General features: G+C 41.3%; 1 protein-coding gene across 1 annotated transcript in view; it reads left to right on the top strand.

Annotated features, from left to right (window-relative positions):
• The window catches only part of LOC140371792 (mitogen-activated protein kinase kinase kinase 11), a 64,373-nt gene extending 55,201 nt beyond the window's left edge, over positions 1 to 9,172 (top strand). Inside the window, exons 7-10 of the mRNA XM_072459001.1 lie at positions 387 to 549; positions 1,605 to 1,717; positions 2,301 to 2,942; positions 8,400 to 9,172. Coding sequence (XP_072315102.1) covers positions 387 to 549; positions 1,605 to 1,717; positions 2,301 to 2,942; positions 8,400 to 9,004 — 1,523 coding nt within the window. The 3' untranslated portion in view covers positions 9,005 to 9,172. The remainder of the gene's footprint in view (positions 1 to 386; positions 550 to 1,604; positions 1,718 to 2,300; positions 2,943 to 8,399) is intronic.
• The last annotated feature ends 6,269 nt before the right edge of the window (positions 9,173 to 15,441 follow it).

Genomic DNA, 15,441 nt, shown 5'->3' with positions numbered 1-15,441 from the left:
GCATTTTGAACTCAAACGTGGATGTTTCTAAACTCGTGTGGAGTGTGATGAAAATGGCTCCTGTTAATTACATCGACACCCCGTGATATCCTCTCATGCGGAGTGAGATCCGTCAGCTCCGGGTGATGTTTTCACACTGGCAGCGCGAGCCAAACCAAACCTCATTATGATCATGCTCAAAGTTGCAACTGAAGCTCAAATTCTCAGAAAATTCTTGTTTTCACTTACCCCCTATCCCCGCCCATGTCCCTGTACATAGCTGTGACTATTTGAAAATGATCACCCCCGCAGGAGAAGACATTTGATACATAATCTGTTTTAATGCACAGCTTGTTTTCTGTTGTGTAGAATGTGTTTTTGATGTTGCGTCGTCTCTGTTGTTGCAGTGTCTCCCAGTGACCACAGCATGGCCTTCATGGGCGCGGTCCTGTCCCTGGAGGCGCCCTCTCTCAAACAGGCCAACGGAGAGCTGCGGCCCCACTGGAGGCCCCAGAGCCCCAAGAGTCCCAAGAGCCCCAAAGTCCTCCGCCTCAGTCCACAGGAGAGCAGGTAAGGAAGATGCAAATGATTCAAGTTCAAATCATATTTAAACTTTCAACTGTTTTTAGCTTTTAGACCTCTACAAACATGTTCCGAAATGCATGGGGTTCTTCTATTACATTAGAAGTTCATTTTTCAGTCTTCTCCCCAATGTTCATGCGATAATGCCATAATGTTGTTATGGTTTAAAACAGGGGTGGGCAAACTACGCCCCGCGGGCCAAATGTGGCCCGTTTGTATTTATAATCTGGCCCGCCAAACATGCCAAGTAATATATATTTATTTATTTTTTGTTGCCCTCAGGCATCTGTCTGCACTTGTATCCTTAATAATTATGACTTGAAATGAATTAAAGAATAGATTCAATAGCCTATTAAAAAAAAAAAATTGATAATTTTTTTTTTTCCAATGATTGCGGGCCGGCCCTCCGCTACTTGCCTGGATTCGAATATGGCCCTCGGAGGAAAATAATTGCCCACCCCTGGTTTAAAATGTACTCTCTGAGCACAATCATATTAAAATATAACTTGTAAATTGAAAGGCATTTTGCAATTACATATTTTCCTCAAATTGTTCAGCTCTGTATGCAAGTTACAAAATATACAGAATTGAGATGATTAAATTCAGAATGTCTCATGCAAGATCCGATTGGCCTGTTTAATTATTAAGTAATCCAGATTATTTAGATAATAATTTAAATACCAATTGTTTAAACGGTTATGTCTTCGAGAGAAGGTGAGCATCAGCGTGCCTAAGAAGATAACAGATCAAATTTAAGTCGATGAGAAAAACTGTTGTAAACATAATAGAGTCCATTCTGTGAGAAACTTCCCCACTCAAGGAAACATGCAAGTTCAACACCCATAATATAAGAATTTTTATAATCGATTAAAGCAATAATTGTAATTCATATTCGCTTAATTGCACAGACCATCCCAGGGCAGCAGCAAAGGTCGAATTGGATGAGTGACATTTCAAAAGTTCCAGCATGTTACAGTAAAGTGTTGTATAATGTATGTTAAACGTTAAATGTAACTCACTGGCAAATATCACGTCTATTCCAGTTTGTCCATGCGCGCCAAGCTGCTGGAGTCCGACAGCAACGAGAGCCGCGAGTCCAAGGCCGACTACGAGACGTACAGACCCCAAACGCCCACCACGCCCGCCGCACAAAACGGTAAGGACCCGCACCTGGCATCACCCCTCCCGCCGCACAGAACGGTAAGGACCCGCACCTGCCATCACCCCTCCCGCCGCACAGAACGGTAAGGACCCGCACCTGGCATCACCCCTCCCGCCGCACAGAACGGTAAGGACCCGCACCTGCCATAACCCCTCCCGCTGCACAGAACGGTAAGGACCCGCACCTGCCATAACCCCTCCCGCTGCACAGAACGGTAAGGACCCGCACCTGGCATCACCCCTCCCGCCGCACAGAACGGTAAGGACCCGCACCTGCCATAACCCCTCCCGCTGCACAGAACGGTAAGGACCCGCACCTGCCATCACCCCGCCCGCCACACAGAACGGTAAGGACCCGCACCTGCCATCACCCCTCCCGCCGCACAGAACGGTAAGGACCCGCACCTGCCATCACCCCTTCCACTGCATTATGTTTAGTTCTGTTGTTCGGTACCACTGTACTCTGATTTAGTACTGATACTAAATCAGTACTGATTCTTTACTCTTTATTACATGAAAAAGTTGTGTACAGTCCCTTTAAAACAACTCACAGTACAAAACGCTGTGTTTTTCTGCAGGCTCCTCATCAAAAGACAGCCTGCGCCTGCCTCTACCTCAAGGCGACTCGAGCAGCGATGGAGGGGGCTCGTCTCCTGCCAGCTCCCCACGCCCAGAGAGGTGCTTCCTAGGCGGGCATTTGAAAAGCACCCATCAGGCCTTGATAGGTGGCGGTTCCCTGCTAGCTTCCATTGCCCTGGGTCTCGCTCTGGACATGCCCCCTCCGGTGCCCCCTCGCAGTAACCCCCCCTCCCTGGGCGAGCGCACCCCCTCTGAACCCGAGATATCGCTCCCAAGACCCCTCATAACGGACCCTCCCGTAGTGGACGACCTCGTAACATTATCCGCGTCGGAACCGCTGCCGAAAGCGCTTTTGGACCTAGCTTTGCAACGCCAAGAACTGAAGCCCCTCCCCCTCTTGTTGACTCCACCCCCGCCGAATCCGCGAGAGAGGAGCGGTCACCGGACGCCGCACAGCCCTAAAGCCCCCCGGACGCCCCGGCAGCAGCAGCAGCAGCAGGACGGGTGGATCGGCTCGGTTAGCCCGGGGGAGTGGACTCACAGTGTCCAGGCGGCCAATGGGGAGCAGGGCTTTGAGGCCTGGGAGCCGCCCACAGAGACGAGGAGGAGGCCCAACCAGGGTCTGCACGCCGCTCAGCTCGGTGAGTATGAACAGCACCAACACAGCTAAGGCTTTGATGTCATCTTTTGGTTTATTGACTTTCTCGAGACCACTCAAGTCTGTCCCAGGAACATGCAAAGAATCAAACAACCAAGTAAACTAATTCAAACGGTACAGGTTAAAAAGTTCAAGAAGAACATGTGCTTATGGTTTGATAGTTGGCTTCATAGGCATAATTAGTAGATGTAGAGTTTGATGTTCATGCTATCGATCACTTAGCAACGCAGCTAGTCCAGGAGGATTTGAAGGATTCTGGAGCCTGTCTTTCCCTATAGCTGTGTTAGCTTTAGATGTTTTGGGCTGGCATCAACTCGTCGAGCATATTTAGGTCGTAGCATCATTTTATGGCATTTAAAACTAGAATTTAACAAAATTTAGCTTGAGATTTCTGATTTTTGTAAGAACCTAGTGTCACTAAACATCGTCTTTTACATATTTACTTACTTGCCATTAGTATTAGTATTATTTAGTCTTATGCTAGCTATTTTTACTTTACTTTATTTTATTATTCTTTTATTTTTATCTTTTTTTTTTTTTTCCCTCCATTCCTTATTAAGATATGAGAGGAGTTTTGTAAATAAGAGTTTTTTTGTTTTGTTTGTAAGAGTTCTTCTATTAAGAGTGTTTTTTTTTTCAAACTTCCTATAAGTCATCTGTCCTGTATCTACTGCGTTGTAACACCGAAATTTCCCCATGTGAAATTTCCCCCATCTTGACGTAACTCTGGTTAGTTTGAGCAACAGACGTCTATGACCAATGTCCAGCTTCTTCTCACTTTTTGCTAAACCATAAACACTCACTGGCGTCTAACTGCCACTGCAGAGGACACCGTTATTATCGTGAAGAATGGCACATCGTGTATTCAAATCTGTGGTTTTATATGAAGGCCTTGACCTGCTTTTCAAAATCATACATACACAGCCACATAAAAAGAATAAAATAATAAAACACCTTTACATGTAGCTATGTGGCACAGATTGACTACATTTCTTCTCCTGCAATGATGAAGCGATCCAATTCTTCCTACAATAATGCAAGCAGAAACATAACGATTTAATGCATTTGACACGTGAGACCTTCCCAGTATATTACAATACCTTTCATCTTAACCGCACGTTTGAATAAAATATGTTTAATATCTGTTATTCTACTCCCCAAGTCCCACACTTTAAATCTCTCACAACTTCAAGTCATTTACATTTCCTCACGCTCGCAGCACAGTCCACATTTTTATAACGCTTTCTTATTCTCGCCGTCGATACAGTTTTCCCCGTATGCCCGAATTATTATTGTTCCAAGATCTCTTTTTTGTCTCTGCACAAGAGAGAATTCAATGGCGCGCGAAGCTGTTGCGCTGACATCAAAAGCTCGTCTGGGGCTATTTGCATATCTCAGGTACAACAGCTGGCCCTCCATTCCTCGTACAGCTATTACTGCGCACGGACGCACCCCCCCCCCTCCTCCTCCCAATCTTTACTTATTCCGGTTCTTTCAAGTCTCTCCTTGTTCCAGAGTTGGAGATGAAGGGAAAAAACATGAGGCTGTGCAGTTTAGGGCAGGTTTGAATCATGAAAAAGTTGCGGCTCTTTAAAAGAAAATAGGATTATACTTGGGATTCAAAGGGTAGAATATTTGTGTTTTTCATTGTGACGTCTTATTTCATTCTCACTACCATTCTCTTATTTTTAGTCATGTTTAAGGGTGTTATAGTGTGTTTGTCCCAGAACTAAAACTAGTCAAAAGGCTGTTACCTGCTGTGGGTAAAACATTTTCTATTTAGTGTGGGTGTTTTTGCTTGTGACTTGATTTTAATAACCTGAAAAATCACTAGAAATTTACCTAAATAATACATCACAATTCATTTACATGAGAAATCACAATTATTTTCTTTTTTTCCAAGGGATTTTGTATTAACATATAACATAAATTGACCGTCATTTTACACTTTGTTCATTGTAAAACACAGTAATTGATATAAAGTGGTAATAGTAACAGTTGACTTCCTGTTTAAACCTGCAGAGCTGATTATATTGGCATTTCACTCTAAAACGCAGTAGATTGTCATGTGTGTGTTTTGTTTGTGAAAAGTGTCTATGTGACATTTTAGAACTCCACATGTGTCACGCACTAAGGGACTTTATTTTTCAAACTGTCACAGCTTACTACAGGAATGTGGGCGGGGATGGTGGGTAGGTGGAAACGGGGATTTTCGGAGCACTCAAGTCTCAGTAGAAGGACAAAACAAACATGCAAGAATCAATCAAAATACAACTTTGAGTTAATTATGTGGAAACATAGTCAAAAAGCTCATTTGAGTTGATTTAGCATGATTTAGACTGTTTTTCTGTCGAATTAAATACTTTTCTGTCGAATTAAATACCTTCCCAAACATTACACACAAAAATCAACCACATCAAATTAAGAATTCTGTCCTTATTTTTTAATATTGATTGTTGTTTTGTTTTTTGCTTTATTACCAGCCGTTAACATGGGCATATCTGGGTCCTTATCGTCAATAGGATCAGTTTATAAGTCAGTTTAATTACATGAGTCCTTTTCTACCCCGTACTTATGCTCAGAGGCAATTCTACTGTGAAGAATCCTCGGCTTTGTAAACCCGCCCTGCAGTGTGAAACGTGTTCTTCGGAAAATCCCACTCAATTCTTTAAAAACAAGCGGCGCCCACATTTCACGTCACTGCAGTAAAGCGTGTTATTGCTTCCCAAGAAATCTACGAAGTGCGTGTATGTCTGTGTTAATGTGCAGATAATGTAACTCCAAAGATGGCATGAAGCAGAAGCAAAAAATAAATATGGATTACAGAAAAATGCTGTTTAGCTTTTGTACTTGAGGAAATGTATGCTAATCCTATGTGTCACGTAATGTATACAGAGGATGTGTACATGAATGAAAATGGGTGGATTTGCGTGCGTCTGTGCTGTAAAGCTGAATAATGTTAGCGTTAGAGGTGATGAACCGATGCGGATCATGGAATGTGGAAACTTTGCTCGGAACAAAATCCCCAAACCCAATTCTTCTACTCGTTTTTTTAAATTTTCTATTCCCTTTATTAAATCTTTCTTTAAAAAAAAATCATTTTCAGTTCCCCCCCATGTTTTATTCCCTTTATTAAATCTTTCTTTAAAAAAATGAATAATAATTTTCAGTTTTTTTGTTTTTTTTTTCATTTTCTATTCCCTTTATTAAATATTTATTTTAAAAAAAATCTTTTTCAGTTATTTTTTTTTTTCATTTTCTATTCCCTTTATTAAAGTTTTTTTTTTTTCATTTTCTATTCCCTTTATTAAATATTTCTTTAAAAAAAGTCATTTTCAGTTTGTTTTTTTTCCATGTTTTATTCCCTATATTAAATCTTTCTTTAAAAAAATGAATAATTTTCAGTTTTTTTTTTCATTTTCTATTCCCTTTATTAAATATTTATTTAAAAAAAAAATCTTTTTCAGCTATTTTTTTTTTCATTTTCTATTCCCTTTATTAAATCTTTCTTTTAAATTTTTTTTTTTTTTTTTTTTTTTTCATTTTCTATTCCCTTTATTAAATATTTCTTTAAAAAAAGTATTTCAGTTTTTTTTCCCATGTTTTATTCCCTATATTAAATCTTTCTTTAAAAAAATGAATAATAATTTTCAGTTTTTTTTTTTTTTTTTCATTTTCTATTCCCTTTATTAAATATTTCTTAAAAAAAAAAACATTTTGAGTTTTTTTTTCTCTATTTTCTTTTCCTTTTTTTTTTTTTTTTTTTTAATAAGCTATGTATTTGGAATCATGACATTTCATTGTGTATTCTCCAAGTTAATGTTAATTATGTTATCACGCTCAGACCTCTCATCGCAATGGATTTTTAGGATGTTGAAATCAGGTACAGCACCTTTAAAGACAGAAAGTTTTATCATCTTCTTTTTTCTTTTCTCCGTCAGCTTTTTCCACCTTCCCGTCAAAGTCAAGCGCTCCATTTGGCAGCCAGTCACAATTGGAACTGTTTACCCAGGCTGATTTATTCCTAGCTTAACGTTGCTGTCAGCGCTAATATAGCCTAGCTGCTCGCCCGGCTCTGGTATTCTTAATTTGGACTAATTGCTTCAAATGTCGATGTCGGCGGTTCATTCTTGATGCTAGTTTGGGATCTTTAGTCTTATGTTCATTGAAAGTGCTCTGCAGGTTTTGCCGAATGTGGGAAAAAAACAGACGTCATATTGCAAATGGAAAACCAGGGAAACAGCGGTGCAGTTTAAAAGCTATTTGTAGATTGGCAATTAAAGTTTCTCGGTGCAAAGAGAAGAGAGGTGGAATAATAAGATGGTTCTGTTGCACCGCTTTCAAATTCTGGCTAAAATAAAGTCTATTGGAAACATTCAGATCATGCCTTTTTGGAAATGTAGTCGGAATTTTGGCACAATATTGTTTTTGGAGTAGTAATAACCCAGGATAAATGAGCAAAGGGTGGTCGAGGGAAAGTGGTGATAAGGCTAATGAGGTTAGCGTGTTTGGAGCTAAAGAGAACTAGTTCATGTTAAACTGTTTGCAGCTGTCCAAGACATCCTAACGACGCTAACAAACATGCTAACAGCGTTACGTCCGGGTTCACAGAGGATAAAACACTTCATAATCAGATGCAGACAGTGCACAGTGGTCTGATTTTGAAGAGCGGTTTTCAAAATGTATCTGCCTGGGCAAAACAGATGTTACTTTTGTACATTAAAAAAGCAGGTAAAGCCCCTTTAACTATTAAAAACCTAGAAATAATAAGTAAAACATGTGAGTGAAGTAGTGTTGCCATTATATTATTGACATTTCAAACTTTGAGACTTCAGGAAAAGGGGTTGAAATCAACAATGGAAATCACAAAGACCATAAAAAACTAAAACACATCACAAAATACTATCTTTAATATCATCATAAGCTTTTATGATAGTTCTTCAAACCATTCTATAACTTCTTCAGGGATCGTCTACCTTTGTCCTATTTTTGTCATTTAATTTCTGTATCAAAAGTTTATTATTGTTATTTTTGGACGACGACCCTAGACTTTAAGTGCTTTCCATCCATCCATCCATTTTCTACCGCTTGTTCCCTTTTTGGGGTCGCGGGTGACTGGACCCTATCCCAGTGACTTCGGGCCTTAGGCGGGGTACACCCTGGACCGTGGCCAACTTGTCGCAGGGTCACTTTTCCAAGTTAACTCAAAACAGAATGTCCTCTAATGGGATAAAAAACACCAATTCTCCAGTTTCCAAGTCCCCATACCTCACCATACTTGCAGGCTAATGTTACTCTATTCCTTTTAATACAAATGTCAAAAAGGAGAAACCTTTATATTATGCTTTCAAATGGTGCACAATGAAGGACAAGAATGATTGATGAAGGTAAAAGTTTAAAAGCGATTGCCAGTTTGACATTTTCCTGTTTTTCCGTGCAGTTTTGGACCTCCCTCTGTGCCAGGATACCCAGGACCCCGACGACAAGCCCCTCCCCTCCTTCGCCCTGCACCCTCACCCCGGTCTGTGGAGCCCCAAGACCCGGCGCCTCGATGTGTCCGTCATCCCTCGGCCCCGCCCCTCCCCCGTCCGCCACCGCATCGACCCCTGGAGCTTCGTCTCGGCCGGCGGGGGAGGGGTCAGCGCCGCACCCGCCCGCACCCCAAACCGGGACGCCCACTGGGGATACCAACCTTCCCCCACCAACCCTTTCACCGGCTGCGACCCGTTCCCGTCTCCAGACTGTGACCCGTTTGCACTCAAAGCGGACCCGGGTAACGGCAACAACGGCCGCGACTCCGGCTCGGCGTTCGACCCGTTCTGCGCGCCCTTCCCCACGTCTCGATCGGCGCCGTGCTCGGCCAACGGGTCGCCCACGTTGCCCACGTTCCGGATCGCGCCGTTGAACCCGGCCGATTCGCCACTCATAGACCTGGGCTGGGCGGGCCGGAGTGCAGACGGAGCCAAAGAAAGGGCACTGCCACGGAAGACGCTCGGGCTGAAGCCGTTCAAGTCGCCCACACAGCTACGGGACGACCGGTTCTAGAGGAGGAGATAAGCTGAGTGTTTCGGAAAAGAGAGGCAGTGGCATTCTGGGAAAGATAATGATTCCATTGTATTGGAGAAGCAGACATGTACATTGTTGTCTTACAGAGCCTTGTTTATCAGGGGTATTAGAACGGGCCCCTAGGGCAGTGAGACGGGCCCCTAGGGCAGTGAGACGGGCCCCTAGGGCAGTGAACCGGGCCCCTAGGGCAGTGAGCTCAGAAGATGTAGCTCACAAAATGATGACCCTGCATAGATCAATTAAGCTATTTTATAATTATGAGAAATGTGGTAAATTATGATAATAAACTTCTCAAATTAGGGATGATCCGATATGATTTTTTCTAGCCAATATCCAATATTTGACTTGCTGCTGTGGTCAATAACCAATCATTTAGATCTACCTTAAGTTGAACTTAAAATCACAATCATTGAACATTGGTCGATATTGGCCGATAGCATCAATCCTTAACTCAAATAAATACGATCTGATTTTTTCAAATGTTTTCCAATTTGAAAATATTACATTAATATTAATTACATTTCGCAGTGCAGCGTCCCAGGTCGGTTGCAACGCTTGGAGGCGCTTGAACGTTTTGGGCAAAATTAATTGAAGTAAATTATAGTTGCAAAATAATATTAAATCTTCGTGGGACAACATACATACATTTTGAGATTAAATTGGCAAATGCTTTTCTCAAATACCCTAGATTTTCAAGTGTAGTTGGGCTCACAAAATGGAATAGTGAACTTTTAAATCTGCTACTGAACCGTACAGTATTGAAGTACTAGTATTCCTCATGTTCTTTCATGTAGCACTGCCACAGCACATTATGACTGGAGTGGGTCATGTGACTCTACAAGGACACAACAACAATAGGTGCTTAACCCACTGTCACAAACCCCTTCAGTGTTATTTTAATTAGCGTTTTACTATTTTATTTTGTGCACGCTCTTGTCTGCTTCTCCAAAGGCATTATAAGAAATAAATGACAACAATTGGAAGAATAAATGCACACATCATTCACTCACACACAGATTTCTGCCATTTTACCCGTTGCTACATCTGCAACGTGACTTTCCTCGCCTTGGAACCATTGTGGCAACATAAAGCGGTAGAAACGCTGCTTCTCACCTCTTCAGACTGAACACGTCACACAGAACAATGCGAGCCTTATTTCGCAATGTGCTTTACTATAGAGTTTTCAAAGGTGCCGCGGTGCATAGGCAAGGCGCTCCCAAATTTGCCTTCCAATTTCGCAAAGCCGCTTAGCATAGCATCGCAGCGACAAAAATACGTCTAGACTCATTGTTCTAGGTAAGCTTATGACACAAAAACCATTCCGCTTAAAAAAAAAAAAAAAGGAACATTCCGAGCTTGAAATCCTGACACTGCGGTTAGAAGCTGGTAGATAACGTTTCCTGGTTACGTTCCGAGGGGGAAAGTGCCGTGGAATTTGGGGCGGCGGATCGGTTCTAAGGGCTGGCACGCCGTTCACAAGCTGCACAGGACGCGAGCCCGGGAAAAGCCCTCAGCATCCTGACGTTCCGTGCCAAAAAATGCCACTGCGGAGAATGAGAACCAGGACAAAAAAGGGTATTTAGGAATGGATTGGGTATGCTTTCCTGAAGGGCCAAATTTGGGGTTTGCCAAGCTTGAGGAAACAGACAATAGAAGCTAAAGGGCCGTTCTTAAAGGGGACATGGAATCATACTTTTGACCTCTGATTTAATGTTGTTTTCTCATCAAAAACATACCTGGAGTTGTGTTTTGTGTAGTTTACATACATTTAAAACAACAACTTACTGATTTTGACTGTTTAAAAAAATGTGAAAACCAATCCAAACATATTTTCCTCTTTCGCACGTATTCTGAGCATTTTACTTATTATCCACGATGAGTTTTTCATATTTTGAATCCTCTTTCTGTTCTGAGTTCTGCTGTCACATGAAGGCTAACAGCTACTAGCATGTTAATAGTGCACTTCCTGGAGGAATACAGTCTAATAATAGTTAGACGCAGAAAGCACTCAGCGGTCTCATTTTGAAATGCTTTTACGACATATCTGTGCTGGGGCAGAACAAGCTTTGCTCATCTACGTGCGTCAAATTGGCTACAGTTTTCAAATCTCATTCTAAGCAAGTGAAATCAGTTCGTTTTTTAATATTTTTTCATTAAGATTTTTCTTTTCTTTTTTTTAGAACATACAAAGAAGACAAAACATGGCCAGAGAGCAGTAAAGAAAAAGAACACAAGAAGCACAGAACAGCTAAAGAAAACAAAATCCTGACACATTAAACAAAAAAAAGAAAAAGAAGGTTCCTCCCTCCATAAACTTTAACCGTAATTTAACCGACTATTATGTTATAGCACTATAAAACTAGCACTGTGCTGAGAAATAGCGAAACTGCAAAATTGAGGCCCAGAGAGTAACAGACATAGAATCCATGCGTTCTTATATATGTTTTAGTTTTGTCTATTTGAAATACCAAAGGTGCCCAGGAATAGTGCATAATATATATAATAATGCATAATGTCCCCTTTGGAGTTTACACAAAAGCACTCCATTTAAAACATATGCTTATTAGTCGTTTTATCATCAAATTACCAAAGTAGTGATATTATTCCACACAAAATAAATTGCTTACTTGAAAATGTCACCTACTTTGTCAGTATCACTTATACCAGCAAAACATAAACATCAAATCTTTAGCATATTTGACTAGTGTGTGGAATCTAGTACTTCTCAGCTCACAAACTCTGCAGAACGACTGTTGAATTGTGCACACGACACAATGAAATCCAGCCTTGAATGCCGAGTGCTAAAAAACCCATAAAGGAAACAATGGACTTTTCCTAATGACTTTGTAGCAGCTGTGGGAAAGTGGCAGCCACACCAAACAGTTCCTGAACACGTCCAGATGAATATCAACAGAAAGAACACCGTACACAATCTGCTTTCATGACAAAACAGATGGACAGAGTGAGGAAGAGCTTGGTCTTACTGCTTTTAACTATGTATAATATGTTGAAGATGTGCGTTCTTATTTAATGCGTGTTTGAGTGATCCAACATATTCTCAAATCTCAACATTTTCTAAAAAAAACCTTTGATTTTTAAAGTTTATTTCGAGGTCTTTCTGTGCGGGGTTTGCATTTTCTCCTCGTGCTTGGGTGGGTTTCCTCCTAAACAAACAGCAGCAACAACAACAACAACAACAACACAAACACAACAAACAGGGCTAAATCTAAAAGAAAAGTCCAAAAAAAGTAAATTTGTCGTCATTTTAATTTATTTCAGTCCAGTCCTTGACAGTTGGTTCCCGTCATCAATCTCCTTGTTACTGCAGCCAAAAGAACATCACATGTATCCATCTGTCGCTTCCATTGTTGGTGTTTACAGTGCACCACATCTGGCCATCTTCAGCTAGTCTTCTTGCTGCGTTCATACACATTAGTTTGAGCCATATTCCCAGTTGAAAAAGCCTGAATAATGTTTTATAGGCCTTTTTAAATGAACTCCAAATGTGCCATGAAGCCAAGTTTAGCTTTTGTTTCCTCAGATAATGAGTTAAATCGAGTATACAACCAATTCAAGACCCCTTTTCCCCCCCATTATGAAGGTTCAAATGCAGATTGTCCCCGCAGCCGACACTGTGTTGAGAAACAATTGGGATTTTGGGTGGAAATGTCATCGGCGGAGGGTAAAGCTTGTGATTAGCCTCATAATCCTGCCAACCTGATAGTGGTAATTAGACCCACGATAAGCGCGAGTCCAAATCATTCAGACGTTTGCTTAATTAATTCCACGTTCTCCAAATTTTCTGGCGGTGCCTGCATATAATTGGGTTAGATTGTTTTCCCACATACCTTGCCCTAGACATCCATGAAGTATTTCTGTTGCCCGTAGCTGTTGAGTTTAATAGAGAGTTGTGATGAATACAAAGGGACAAATCCCATGTATCTTCTTGTTGAGAGCTGAAAGAAGCTGCTTCATATCTAAACGTGATTAGGATAATAAAGCCTGATGTGGAAACGCAAGAAAAAATCGACTTATTCTGACCACTTTGGAGAACAATCACGTGGCTAAAATAGAAGCTGCGATTAGTGTAGGAAGGCAATTTGAGCACTGAGAAGAAACAGTAAATTAACTAGCTACTCTGTAACTGGTCTAGTCCAATTTAAACCGATTTTTCAAAATTACCGTAACCCTGGGTCTACGATTGAGGTGATTCGGATCTCGGAGATCTCAAAAACACATCTGGACAAGTCTGTGTGTAGCTGTATTCCCGCTGCATGTAACTCAACTGCACCAGATGAGAAACGGACAGAAATACTTTAGACATGAGTTCGAACGTTTACCACTCACTCGTTTTAGATCGGCAGCGATGACGAACTACGATCCCGCCACCGACGACTAGCACGTGTCGTTTCGCTTCTGTCCGCTGCGTTAAAGCTACATTTATTGGATGATGTCTCTGAACCAATCACATCCGCGTGGATCATGTCACCCTTGTCAGATATCGATCATTTTAGCTTGGGTGCCTTGTGTGGTAGTGCACCTCAGGGACCGGGAGGTAGGCTTGAAGCGCGAAGACGAACTGGTGCTTTGGGAAAACGGATTCGCTTACAAAATGTCGAACCACAGCCAACGTCGACATCCTCAAGCGCTCAACGTTATGTTTGTTATAATTTTGTCTACTCCAAGCTTTAAAAGAATACAGTTTTGTTAAAGACGTACAGGAATAAGATCATTTTGTACGTTCGTCTTTTTTGCACCAGTTCGTCGTCACTCGTTCAAGCCGACCTCCCGGTCCCTGACGTGAATTACCACGCTAGACACGCTAGCCAGAATGACTTATATTTGACACGTGTGATATGATCCGTGCAGAAGTGTTTGGTCCTCAGAAATCATCCTATAAATGTAGCTTTAACGCAGCGGACCGAACGTGCTAGTCGTCAGTGGAGGGATCGTGGTTCGTCATCGCTGCCGATCTAAATCAGAATGTCTAATGTTTTCTTATTACTTTTCCTACTTCCTACTACTACTACACACAGACTTCTCCAGATGTGTTTTTGAGATCTAGTAGTTGCAGTGCCAAAGCTTCAATGTGTTTGTTTGCGAGCGAATAAATTGTGATCAATGCAGTTCCTCATGTCTAAAAATCAAATGCTCATCGTAAAGTTTTTTTTTACTGTTATAGCCACAAACATTTACTGCTAATGCTAATTTCCTTAATGCTGCTGAACGTCTTTTAGCCGCCGCCCACATCAATTAGGTTCTTTGACCTGCCTTAACCCCTGGACAGTAGGTTTTGGGTTTAAGAAGAATAGAAGCGTGATTGTTTAGCGCATAACCCCCACTAGAACATGTACACAATGCACTTTTAACTCATTTCTCCAGCTTTGCAGCTCCAAAACCAAGGGAGACTGTGTTAGCGTTTGCCAACTCGGTGCCGGTACATTGTCTGTTGAGCTGGATCTAAACTTTAGAGACTCTTTCTCTTGAGGTGAGGTCGGACCTGCTGAAGCGGCGTCTTCTTTTGTAACTACACTTTTTTGGCGAAGTGAACTTTTAACGCCTGACGCAGCACAGACGCAAGCCAACTTTCTGTTCGGGAAGACGGATACTAAAGTAAAACAACTGTCGGAAGTGCGTTGTTTAAAAAATGTTCAAGATATAGTTTTAGGATGAGAATTGCGGGTATGTTTTTAATTGTGAACCTTCAAAAATTTCAAGTTTAAAACCATCGGAAATCACCTTGGGACTACTTTTTTGTTCCCTCGTCAAAAACATGCCAGAGTTGTATTTACCTTCGCTTTTTTCATTAATCCTTCATGAAGTAATGTGTGCTTTTTTGATTTTTATACCATTTATTTATTTATTTTCTCCTCAAAAATAAGTCTGTGGAGGTTATGGTTGATTGCCTTCAAAACCTCAGTAAAAGACAGAGTAGCCTTTGGAGCTAAGACGTGACAGTTAGCTTTACTTCCTGGCAGATTCTTTGCACTTCTCCTGGCTTCACATCTCCCCTCGCACCAGGTAAAAATAGGACATTTAATATAACATTTGGCGCGCTCAGCATTTTACCAGCCCCACTTTTGACAACTGCACCATGAACCCAACAGTACCTCAAGTGACGAGGCGTTCACGTGTCTATTCGCGTCGTCTTGAGATCGAGGGATTTCAATTATTTTTTAGTGTTTTACTATATTTCTAGAGAGTCAAAAATATATAAATGGTGAAATTATTACATGTTCAATCAAAGCCGGGACTTAACTTGAGTATTATTTAGAGTTTAAAGGTTTTTGAGAGCTGGAAACTCGGGTACCACAGCAACATTTTATCATTTCTATGCTCAAATTGCTGTCACAACATACAACACAGCTATTGTTTTAGCCTAATTTACACTGCTTCACTCCCATGCTGCTGGTATG

Source organism: Eucyclogobius newberryi, unplaced genomic scaffold, assembly GCF_026437365.1.
Source record: "Eucyclogobius newberryi isolate DKJ021-1_F unplaced genomic scaffold, fEucNew1.0.hap1 SCAF_22, whole genome shotgun sequence".
NCBI classification, from domain to species: domain Eukaryota; kingdom Metazoa; phylum Chordata; class Actinopteri; order Gobiiformes; family Gobiidae; genus Eucyclogobius; species Eucyclogobius newberryi.
This window is presented reverse-complemented; position numbering and strand designations above follow the sequence as displayed.